Source organism: Paramisgurnus dabryanus, chromosome 3 (assembly GCF_030506205.2).
Source record: "Paramisgurnus dabryanus chromosome 3, PD_genome_1.1, whole genome shotgun sequence".
Taxonomy (NCBI): domain Eukaryota; kingdom Metazoa; phylum Chordata; class Actinopteri; order Cypriniformes; family Cobitidae; genus Paramisgurnus; species Paramisgurnus dabryanus.
Genome location: NC_133339.1, coordinates 28,954,222 through 28,966,515, shown reverse-complemented (window position 1 = coordinate 28,966,515; position 12,294 = coordinate 28,954,222). Strand labels below are relative to the sequence as shown.

Genomic DNA, 12,294 nt, shown 5'->3' with positions numbered 1-12,294 from the left:
ATTATTATTATTATTAACGATGCATTTTTATTTTCACAGACTTGGTCATATTTACAAAGGGTATGAATAATTTTGAGCTTGATATAAGACAGAGGATGGCAAATATACTCATATTGATGTAACGTAACATCTATATGCAAATATCAAACGCCACTGCTGCTTATTGTATAAATAACGTATTTATATTTTATATATACTGAAAATCACATATAAATAGTGTATATGCGTATAATTACAACGATCGTAAGGGGGCGTGATTTCACCACGCACGCTGATGGGAACAGAACAGCGTTTCTTAACAGTTTGTGGAATATGCCATATAGTTAACTTTCAGAAAAACAGCAGATTTAACTCTTAATGTAATGCGATAGGTTTAAATCTACTTCTTTCTCAAGACTTTCTCAAATGTGGCAATGACTTTGCGTTCGTCTGCTGACTTGACATGAGCACACACGAGGGACGATCTCTCTCTCTCTCTCTCTCTCTCTCTCTCTCTCTCTCTCTCTCTCTCTCTCTCTCTCTCTCTTGACCTGAGTGACAGACAGATATCATTGTCACTGTTGTACACAAGTTTCCGGAATACAGCTCAACGTGTATTTCACTCTGCAGCACAATGAAGGAGCAAAACTACAGCGAAGAAATTACAAAAATACTAGAGGAGGCTCCCGCAGCTCGAAAGGCGCTTCTTGACAACTACAACAATTTGTACAAAGTAGCCGAATACTGCGAGAGCAACTACCTGCAGGTAAGAGCCATCACATCACACACACAAATTCACATTGTGCGCTATAGACAAAAACATACATTGATGTAGATCCGTTTGAAACACATAATTTGAAGTCAGTGTCTCAGTTTCTCACTCTCTGCTCTCTTTGTACATTAGACAGGACAGAGAAGCAAGAAAAAATGTCACAGTTTCACACTTGTGGTTGTGTACAAGGTTCACTATAGTGTGCTTCATTCTGGCAGTGCAGTAAACAGTTTTCTGTCGCACAACATGCAGTCAAAAATCAGTGCTTTACTTATTTTCAAAAAGTTTTCTCCCTTTATGTATTTTACATAAAGTTAACATAATTTGTAACTTTTTTAGGAAGTGTAATTGATCACATTTACTAGTATGTATGAATATGGAGTAAAGTTGCATCTGGTGGTAGGAATGTGAAATAAGAATGTATGTATGTACATAAATGTATGTATGTACAGCAGCAGGTGTTATCCCTGTACATAGTTGATTTATTAAAGTAATGTTATTTCTCTACAGTCTGGTAATGACTCCAAGAAAGCACTGGATGAGACCAAGGCCTTTACCGCCCAGTCATTGGCTAGTGTGGCCTATCAGATCAACTCACTGGCCACCAATGTCTTCAAACTGCTGGATTCACAAACCCTGCAGCTCCGCAAAATAGAGTCCTCCATCAACCAGATCGGAGAGGTATCTTCCCTTCAACACATGCAGTGCTATGTCTTTGTGGAAACTGGAAAATTCAATCACATTACAAATATATTAAAATATTATAATTTTATATGGGTCAAAGTGTAATATAGTTGGTTCACATTTAGGTGGCTCCACATTGTGGCGCTCATTGTAAAAATGGAAGTTTGTTTTTTTATTTAAGCAGTTTATTAATGTGCTTGTTCCTTGTTTTGCATCAGTGCTTCTTTAGTACGTGCATACAGGGTTTGGTCTCAATAACATTTTATACAAACTTATTTTATACAATGCGGTTATTACGTTTTTAATATGCTGAGCTAGGTTTAGATAAAACAACAAATTCCTCTAATATATGCCTTTTTCTCTCTAGTCACATTTAAATTTTACATTTACGTTTTCGTGCATTTGGCAGACGCTTACATTGCATTAAAGCTTTAGATTTGATCAGTATGTGTTCCCTGGGATCAAATCCATGATCTTTTGTGTTGCTAACACAATGCTCAACCAATGAGCTACAGAAAGTCTTATAAGACTCATAAATGGTAACTGTATCAATGTTAAAAATGTGTTACCTTTAATCTTGTCAAGTAATTTAACAAAATTTATTGTAAATATGTTACTTCTGCTTATCCAAAGCTGAATGAAGCACAATAGGTAATTGGAAATCATGTATCTCTTGGTGAAGGTTATCTTAATGTAAAGTCCCAAGGACAAAGTACAGCAGTAGTACCATCCCAAAGCACAGCGTAGGTGCTCGCTGTTTGGGGCCCCCTGTCACCAGGGTGATAATACCCCATGCCACCCCTTCCCCCCTGTCCTTTTCGATTCCCTTTGGCTCATCTCACTGCGGCTGGGACTCCAGAATAGCATTCCAGCTCGCTCCGTGCCCAGCCTGCCTAACCAGGTCACCTGAGGGCTAAGAGGGGTAAGCCAGCTCCCAGACTTGGAATGAAAGGGCCACTGTTCTCTCGCTCACAAGCAAAGTTTGAACCCTGATTGATGTCCTCTATTGTCCATCCCGCACCCAGGAAGAGCTGTAACAAGGCGGCCTGGAATAATGGGGATTCTTCTCACCCTGTCTGGGGGCTCAGGGGGGAAAGCAAGACTAACATTTTAGGAAGTACTTAATATCCTAGCATGTCCTTCTTACAGAGAATCAGTTTCTGCCAATCTTTAGACAGGAAGATGAGTGGATTTGACCTGCTGTAAGCTTTGGATTGTGGTGGATGTGAGCACTTTTAGATTATACTCATAAATACTTCATATGAATATACACAACAACATCCTCTCAAACAGTTAGTTATGCAATATCAACTTTATGTTATTAATTGGTGGATGTGAGCACTTTTAGATTATACTCATAAATACTTAATTTGAATATACACAACAACATCCTCTCAAACAGTGAGTTATATTTCACAGAATGTTCTTTACATTATGATTTTATGTAGAAAACAGTAAATCGCAAAAAATGCGAAATGCCTTTCACATAGGGTCACAATTAATAGCCAATCCTTAAAAGTATGAATCATTTATTGAATCCATTACAGATCATCTATAAAACGCATAAATTATAGACAAATATGTGATTGTATGCAGACGGTGGACATGCACAGAGAAAAGGTGGCCCGTCGAGAGATTGGTGTTTTCACAGTCCCCAAGAAGCTACCACGCAGTCACAAGATTGTCCCCCCAGCAAAAAGTAAAGATGCCAAGCCGAAATACTCCCGCACACCCATCTCCTTCTCCATCCTGGACTCTGTAGGTCATGGCATTAAGGTGAGCACACAATCCTCTTCTTAATCTATTAGTGATTTGTTGCGTTGGCATTGCATTAAGTTGGGATATTAATCTACTCCTAATGTAAATCAATTTAGCTGACCAAATTTAAACATTTTAGCTGTTTCACAATTGAACGTATAATTTTTTCCAATCGTTAAAGAGGAATAAAAATCGAAAAAGTATTTGTACAGTTTATTGTTGCAGTGTCACACTTGACCACATCCTGTTATGAAGACTGATCTCAATTAACAGTACACACACACACTCACAGCAACAGCACATCCAAATCCCTCCAGTACACCCTTCTTTCCCTCAAACACAAAACACACAGTTGGCTGGCTACCAGCCATCGGGCAGCGTGGGAAAACCTGCAACTTGCTATCCATGCTAAGCTACTTCACTGGGACCCTGCTAGGTCCTTATAGCAGTAAAAACACAAACAAACACAAAGCTACAAGAATTGTAAAACCTAAACAAAAACACATTTTTGTATCCGTTAAGTCTATCACTTTAGCGAAATCTTATTCTGTATGCATAAAGTCATTTAACCATATAAGGTATTTTCCTAACGTTAAATGTTTAAACAGTGATACAGTTACAGTTCTACAGTATTGTAACACATATGACATCTTCTCACATTGCAATAAATATGAAACCAAGTGAAACATGATGCTACAACTATTCTCATATCAAACTTCTCTTTTCTGTGCTTTATGCATTGCCTTTAACTTTAGCATCGATGCATAGTCAGTTAAAAGTGACTGAACTGTTTATTTTGTCATTGTATGATTTGATGTAGACACATAATCACATAATTTGATCACATCAGATTTGTTTTTTTTTTTAGGATTCTGGGCAGCCACAGGTAAAAACCGCGACCATGACACGTAGCAGTAGCATATTGAGGTGCGTCCACTGCTATTCTGGTGTTTTTTTATCTATTATCTGTCAGTGTTAGAGTGACATTTAAGTTTGTTCTGGATCAGATCCTCTATAGAAAATGTCATGTTTTCTTGAAACACTTTCAGACATACCTATACTAACCCTAAACGTCCCAGGCCTCTGTTCCTCTTCTCTCTCAGCCAGGAAGTGATTTTAGTTTTGTTCTACCCACTTCCTCTTTGCAATGACTGAAAGCATGTCTGTCTGCATTGTGGCAACGTCAGTGTCTTAACATGCACACGGGACCACAATGTTTCCTTTCACTACAGTGCAATTTACATGTTGTTATATCTCTGTAACTGTACTGTAGATTTTATGTTCTCTGTTATTTATTTGCTAAATGACATTTCAGAAAAGTTGTTACATTGTGCTGATAAAATCTTGTATATTTTAGTTTTTTAATATTTAGATTTACATTTTTGATGATGTCAATGCAGAACAAATCATTTACTATTAAGTGTTACGTTTGTATATCCATTAAGTCGAGGCGGCCGTCCTCCAGAGCCTGTCCAGTGTCCCGTGGTGCCCACTTTGTCCCACGGATCATCAGTCACCTCACTCAATGAGAAATCTATAGCGTAAGAGCAGATAAAATCTTGAAGTATACGTTTCTGTAACATTTCTGACTATAATCCTATCACAGTATGTTAAAGTAACGTTTTCTAAATTTCTTCATTTTAGTTCTAGCTTCGGTAAAGCCGTACCACCTCCAGTAGTGCCCAGTTGGCCGGCCAGCTCTGATGGTGACATCGTGAGTACACTGCTGGATCAAGGTCCACCTCCTCCACCCCCACCGATGTTTGAGGGTGCACATGACCATGGGCAGGATACTGGTCCACCCCCACCTCCACCTCCTCCATTTGACTGTACTGAAGTCCCTCCGCCTCCTCCTATGCCCCCTACAGTAAATCCACCTGATTCCAGCAACCTGTTGAGCATTCCACCTCCTCCACCAGCTCCACCTCTTGAGACAGGTGTGTGACTGTATGTGACCTTATGCAGTAGTTTCATGTTCAGTGGACACTGCTTAGGACATGTGTTAAAAGCAAAGAGAACCAAACTTGTAATGTAAACAAATAAAATGTATAATAGTATAAGGAATAATTTTATTTAGTGGCTGAGGAGAATGGATTTCATCTACCAGGACCGCCCTGTGACATGCTTCCTCCACCAGTCCCTGATGGTTTTGATCTTCCTCTTCCACCACCTGTACCTAATGATGTGAACATTGAAGGTACAAAAATGCATGAACAAGTATTAAGATACACGTATTCATTTTTGTTTTGAACTGTATGCCGTTCCTTTATCTTTTTAAAATGATGTTTCCTGTTTGGCTTCAAGATGCTCAGTTTCGGTGATTACTCACATGCTTTAACTGTGGTATTTCTGTTGGTGTGGCTGTTTCTGCAAATTGATTTAATCTTTGTTGTATTTTTTCACACCTCTGTGTCTTTCTTACTCAGCTACGCGCTCACGGCGGTCACGAGTACGTCGACATCCTCCTAGCGCTCGCTCTCTCTCTCTAAGGGTCCGCATGGGCCCCAGTGCTCGCTCGCTTTACACACGTTCACTTTTTCTGCCTTCCGCTCAATCACGTAAGGCCCTGCTGTTTCCTGAGATCTGATTTATTTATGCTCTTACCAAATTCATATTTTGATACCCAAAAAAATGTATACCATTAATTTTATTCAAGTTATCATTTAAGCATCCCTAAGTCCCTAAAGACCATTTACCGTTATTCAAAGATTAGTCAATTTTCTTAAAAAGACATTCCAGATAATTTACTCACCACCATGTCATCCAAAATGTTGATTTCTTTCTTTGTTCAGTCGAGAAGAAATTATGTTTTTTGAGGAAAACATTCCAGGATTTTTCTAATTTTAATGGACTTTAATAGAGCCCAACACTTAACAACAGTTTTAATGCAGTTTAAAATTGCAGTTTCAAAGGACTCTAAACAATCTCAAATGAGGCATAAGGGTCTTATCTAGCGAAACGATTGTCATTTTTGGCAAGAAAAATTAAAAATATCCAATTTTAAACCACAACTTCTCGTCTTCCTCCAGTCACTGTGATGCGCCAGCGCGAGCTCACATAATTGCGTAATGACGTCGAAAGGTCACGTGTTACATATATGAAACGCACATTTGCGGACCATTTTAAACAATAAACTGACACAAAGACATTAATTAGTATCATTCGACATACAACAACGTTGGAACGGTCCTCTTTCTCCACACTTGTAAACACTGGGGTGTAGTTTTGATTCGTCATCTGTGACCTCTTGATGTGATGACGTATTACGTGAAGTCGCGCTGTCGCGTCACAGGACTGGAGGAAGACAAGAAGTTGTAGTTTAAAAGTGCATAATTTTAATTTTTCTTGCCAAAAAAGACAATCGTTTCGCTAGATAAGACCCTTATGCCTCGTTTGGGATCGTTTAGAGTCCTTTGAAACCACCATTTTAAACTACATTAAAACAGTTAAGTGTTGGGGTCCATTAAAATGAGAAAAATCCTGGAATGTTTTCCTCAAAAAACATAATTTCTTCTCGACTGAACAAAGAAAGACATCAACATTTTGGATGACATGGTGGTGAGTAAATTATCTTTTAAAGAAGATTGTCTAATCCTTTAATTATGTTTAATAATAGCACAGAAAAATCATAGATTTTCAAATTATTTGTTGGCCCTTGAAAAACATTATACACTTGATCGAATTAGTTGTATGTCATTCACCTTTTTGTAAACACCTGTCAGTCATGATACCCCCGCCCCCTCCATATCCACCTCCTCTGGCTCCGCCTGTTTCATTGAGCCCATTGTGCAGGATCCCTGCCCGCCTGCAGCACCTGGGTAAGTGTGTGCTTATGCGTGTATTGTGCATTTCTCTTCTCTTACTTCATATCTGCCACTTCCTCAGTTTGTGCTACAACAGTCAAAATGACCACACCTGCTGATAACACGACACATTTCATTTGGTGCCTCAAACAGACACAGAAATCACACGCACTTTATCTTTACATATGATTGGGATCATATAGCTCTGATCTACTGTTTTCAGCATGTTAATATTGTGTGATGGTACGCATTTAGATCTTGAGATTCCTGCTCCGCCCCCATCACCACCAGTGGATTTTGACAACTATGATGAAATGCCCCCTCTACCGCCCCCTATTGATTATGACACTTCTGCACCAGCTGATTATTTGGAGAAAGGTATGGTGCTGTTTACTTCTCATTTATTATGTGCATTATTTGTACATTATGACTGAGTAACATCAAAGTAGCATCCTTAACATGTGTTTTTTTATTGACATCTATGCTTTTGTTTTATCCAGCTGGCAGTTTTTAAATTTTCAATATGCTTGTGCTGGTTACAGTTTTATCACTACTGATTTCCTGTTGTAATTCTTTTTCCTGCCAAGTGGTGGCACTGTATAGCTACGACACAGGCAAGCCAGGTGACTTGGTCTTTCAGGAAGGTGATATCATCTACCTTACCATCAGGAATGAGGATGGCTGGTGTGAGGGAGAACTGAATGGAGTCAAAGGTTATTTTCCTGGCAACTATGTGGAGTCAACCGCTTAACTGGCCGTAAGAATCTAATCAGATCTTTAAATATACAATTGTGCCCCATGACATTTCAATTGTAGGATTCTTTGTTTAGTGACGTAAAAATACTTTGATGCTGTGCACTGAAGTTTTAGTCTACGAGAATGAAGTATTTCCAAAAAGCATTAACATGTGTTGATGATATGGAAATGCACATTTTTTGAAAAGTTTAGTTTTGTTTAAATAATAATAATGATTTTCTGAAATCTCTCAGGACTTTGGTACTCTAAAAATGCTATTTATTTTTAACCCAGCGTTGGGTCAAAAAGGATCAAGCTGTTGGGTTAAAGTAACCCAGAAAATTTTTATATTTGACCCAACAATATTAAAACAACCCAGCATTTTGAGTTGAAACAACCCAGCTTAAATTACAACCCAACGGGCTAGGTTCGTCCTTTTTTGACGCAAAGCTGGGTTGAAAATAACCCACAATTTTTTAAGTGTAATAGTTGTTTTAGTTGCGTATTAAGAAACATAATTTTTGCACATTTAGCTGTATTTAAACATTGGTTCAATTTTACCAAGCAGATTGTAAATGTTTAGTTATTTCTTAAATATGTTTTCTTTATTCGTTTATAAAGGCTATTGTGTACATCACATAATGGCATAATATATTTGTTGTTTTGTTTTTGTGTCATTTTTCTGTCATACTTTAGTTAAATTGTAACTGTAAACCTTTAAGTCAAGATAATGCAACATTTATAGCATTTATTTACTTAAGCGATTTGCTCAACTCTTGGTTGATTTTTATATGTATGTCACTTTCACAACTCTTGGAATGTGTAAGAATAAAATCTACACTTGGATGTACACAAAATCTTAATAATTTACAATATAACTATTTGCTGTGCCAAGTTTGTATTTACAATAGAATACATTAATATGTTTGTGTTGTTATATGTAATAAAGATTTTATCATATTTACATCAGTTTTAAGCTGTTACTTTTTTGCTATTGCACCTTATACAAAGATATCTTGTGTGATCATGAAAAACTAGCATTTTTTTTTTTGCTAATTACTCATTTCTAACTAGTTTATCACATTTTTTTTCTTAAATGTCTTTTTTTACATACAAGTGTAAAAAGCTGATGAGATATAAGCACAATATGTTGTATTTGGATAAAGGCCAGCAAATTGGATTACCGGCAAATTATGTTTAAATCTTAACTATAGTAATCAGCATGACTCAGTTGCTAGTAAAGATAACACTGAAGGTTCTGACACGGAAACACTTGTAACAGGTTCTGTGTCTTTAAATGTCAGGCTGTTGCCATAAAAGTGTACAAATTTCACTATCGCACTTTAAACCCTCCCTTAGATAAGAGTCACTGTGGAATCACAGCAGTGTCTACATTAGTCCTGTCAGCACCTGTTTATTAAGGTAAGAGATCTATTTGTTATTTGTTTGTGAAGAACTCAGTTTATAAACTAAACTCTTTAGGTACCACACTAAAACATGTACAATGTTTTCAGATGGGCTCATAGAAAATCACATGTGGCTGACATGAACCTGGTCTTATATAGATATCCTTGATCTTCTTCTCTTATCATTTTAAATAAAGGCTTTATTTTCTGATTATTTAAACTTTTCAGTATTTAGAGAAATTGTTTAAATTTGGGATTCTTAATATTTATGCCTTTGAAACTTAAAAAAGAAAAACGGGTTTCATCAAAATGGCTTCTATAACCTCATGATGTCAGTAGAACGATTTCTTGTTGGGTTGTAGGGTATAAAGAGTATAAATGTGCCACATTTTGTTAAAAGTTCATGCATAGGCCTACAATACAACATTCTAAAATCACAAATTATCAGATGAATGGAAAAAAACTATGTGAGGTATGTCAAACTTTCATTTTATAATACAGGTATTTACTATAATCTTGTAAATCCATCACTATTATAGCCAATGCATTATTTCCCATTCAGGTCAGTAGGATATTAATGCTTTGATGTTATTATCTTGACTGATTAAGTTACAGAGGTTTATAGTGGAGGTTAAAGGTGGTCATATATTGTACATTTATAGCACTCTTAAATGTTTTGTGGATTAAAGTTATAAAGGGTGATGAAAGAGATAGAAGAAATCATTTCTTAATAGTGAATAGATTTTTTTTGAAGTCATTTTTTTCTGTTTTTACAGGGTTGGATCTGAATTTCTCAAAGTTGCATCTGACACAAAAATGAATGAATACTTTCCAACTTTTCAGTATGTAACGCTCAATCTCTTTTATCTTCCTACCCCAGATTTTGCTTTTATTTGTCCACCAACAGTTCTTTGTCTTTTCCCCAGGATTTTCATACCTGTCGCAGTCAGTTTTTTTGTGGTAATCTGCTGCGTTGGCTTTTGTAAAACCTACCAACGGGCCCGTAAGAAGCATCTTCAGCGGCTGGCGGCTCAAGCTCGGGAACAAACACCTGTCTATGTCATTCCCATCTCTCTGTCCGAGGATGATCTGCACAGACCCCCGCTTTATAGCACAGTCCAGTTTTATGACCCACCTCCTGCTTACAATGAGGTATAATAATTGCTTTTAGGTGTAGGAGTTTTTAGGTTTAATCAACTTTGTGCGGAGTACACTGTGAGGGTGTTTGTGGATTTTAAAAAGCTTTTCACTTTGATTATGGGTGGCTTACTAATGATAAAATTGCCGAGATATGATAAAAGAGCTTAAGAATAATCTAAGAATATCTTGAAAACAGATATCGATATGTTCAAAATATAACGATAAATCTCACCTAATTAATATTATTTGTGGTGTTCCACAAGGTTCAATGTTAGGCCCTAAATTATTTGACCAGTACATAAAAGATTTTTGTAGTACCCAAAGTATTAAAACCTTTAATGAATAGAAATGCTGATGATGATACAAATTATAAAAGTTAATTGAAAGTCAAACAACAGAGTTTTAACTGAATTAAAGAAAAACAAGGTTCATAATATTTAGTCAGCAAAGTAACACAAAGTTAAAATAAGGATATTCAATGTTGAAATAGAATATATGAATAAATAAGTTTAATAACATTTTAATAACCTAATATTTCTAAATGTTATAATTGATCATAAATTATGCTTGATGATTATGAACCAACCAATAAATACAGTATATTATGTATTTAATTACATGAAAATTGCTTGTGAAGCTAAATTTTGTTAAAGAAGTTGTACTCTCACAGTGATGCCATGCAGCTACAGTATCAGTCTACGTATCACCACATGATGTTGAACACACTTTCTAACTTCGAGGAATGGTTCAGAGCTATACAAAAATGTATTTTTTTATTTAACAGTTGTTTTGTAATGATATGATTCTGTTTGTTCTCACAGTTACTCTTCTGAATGTTTTGTTTACGTAGATAAAACCTGAGGTCTTTCTGCAGGAACCCCCACCTACATACAGCGAGACCTTCTCTTCTTCACTATCAAATTCATAAAACAAAACACACTTGGACTGATTAGAGAGAATATATTGAGGAAACCTTGCAAGTTTCATCATTTTAAAAGTCACCCATGCTGCTACTTACTCTGCAAAGTTTTAAAGTATAAGAGATGGACTATTAGAATAGATAATAAACATGCCATTCTGTTGGGATTTTAAGTCCATATGGATTTGAAAGGGAGTTTATTTTGTAGATTTGTAGACCAGTTGTTCTCAAACTGGGGGCCGGGGCCCAAAGGGGGGCCGCGAGATGGTGCCAGGGAGGCCCCAGTTTTATGACATTTTATAAAATACTTTAATTCATCATGAATTCTGTGTAATTAAACCTAAAAAAAAATAAGGCTTCTAACCAACAGCACTACTTTGTATAATTTAATATGTTTTGTTTGATAAAAATGTTAAGTTTTAGAACTGGTTTTTGTCATAAATTTTCTTTGGGGGGGGGCGCAAAGAAATGTGCCGTACACAAGGGGGGCCGCACACTTCAAAAGTTTGAGAACCATTGTTGTAGACAGTTGTACAGTTTAAAAGTGTATGTGTTGTTGTTTGTAAATATGCTGTACATTGTTGGTATACCTTTAAAAGTGAGTTGGTATGTTTATTTGTAAGAAACGTTAAATGATAAGTGGTTGACTGTATGTGTCCATCAGATTTCTTTATTTAAAAAATGGGTCCACACATTTTTAAATAAAATTTCTAAAATGAAAATGTTTCCTTAATGAACCTCAATCATTTACTTGTGCTACACTAAATAACATTTTGAGTTATTTTAGAAAATGTCCTTTCTTTTCCAAGCTTACAATGGGAGAAAACAGGGATCAGGAAACAACTTCCGAGCCTTAAAGCCCAAAAAATCCACACGGCTCCACGGGTTTAATAAAGGTAATTGAAGTAATACTGAAAAATACCCATATTTTAAACTTTATCAACGTTATAATAGCTAAGCTTCCGGAAATGACAGCATAATTCATGAGAGTCATTGCGCAATGTCTGACAACAAAGGCTCACTATGCTACCATTCTCTGCAAGCATGTGAAAAAATAGGTCATTGAACTGTTGCTCCCTTTGTGATGTCAGAAGGGGA

The 12,294-nt window shown here is 36.4% G+C and overlaps 2 protein-coding genes across 3 annotated transcripts; both read left to right on the top strand.

The window, feature by feature from the left end:
* Window positions 1-461: 461 nt before the first annotated feature.
* abi3a (ABI family, member 3a) lies at window positions 462-8,543 on the top strand. Of its 2 annotated transcripts, XM_065276848.2 has the most exons (11): window positions 462-745; window positions 1,262-1,432; window positions 3,032-3,211; window positions 4,062-4,120; window positions 4,639-4,734; window positions 4,838-5,130; window positions 5,271-5,390; window positions 5,620-5,751; window positions 6,916-7,011; window positions 7,252-7,374; window positions 7,584-8,543. In XM_065276848.2, the coding sequence occupies exons 1-11, from the start codon at window positions 614-616 to the stop codon at window positions 7,745-7,747; spliced, it is 1,566 nt and encodes a 521-aa protein (XP_065132920.1). In that variant the 5' UTR covers window positions 462-613; the 3' UTR covers window positions 7,748-8,543. The 2 variants fall into 2 exon arrangements, with proteins under 2 accessions (XP_065132920.1, XP_065132929.1); XM_065276857.2 differs by lacking the exons at window positions 5,620-5,751; window positions 6,916-7,011 and having other exon boundaries at window positions 520-745.
* A 250-nt stretch (window positions 8,544-8,793) lies between these two features.
* LOC135767206 (uncharacterized) lies at window positions 8,794-11,907 on the top strand. Its single transcript, XM_065276870.2, has 4 exons — window positions 8,794-9,153; window positions 9,914-9,979; window positions 10,064-10,289; window positions 11,128-11,907. The coding sequence occupies exons 2-4, from the start codon at window positions 9,954-9,956 to the stop codon at window positions 11,203-11,205; spliced, it is 330 nt and encodes a 109-aa protein (XP_065132942.1). The 5' UTR covers window positions 8,794-9,153; window positions 9,914-9,953; the 3' UTR covers window positions 11,206-11,907.
* Window positions 11,908-12,294: the final 387 nt, after the last annotated feature.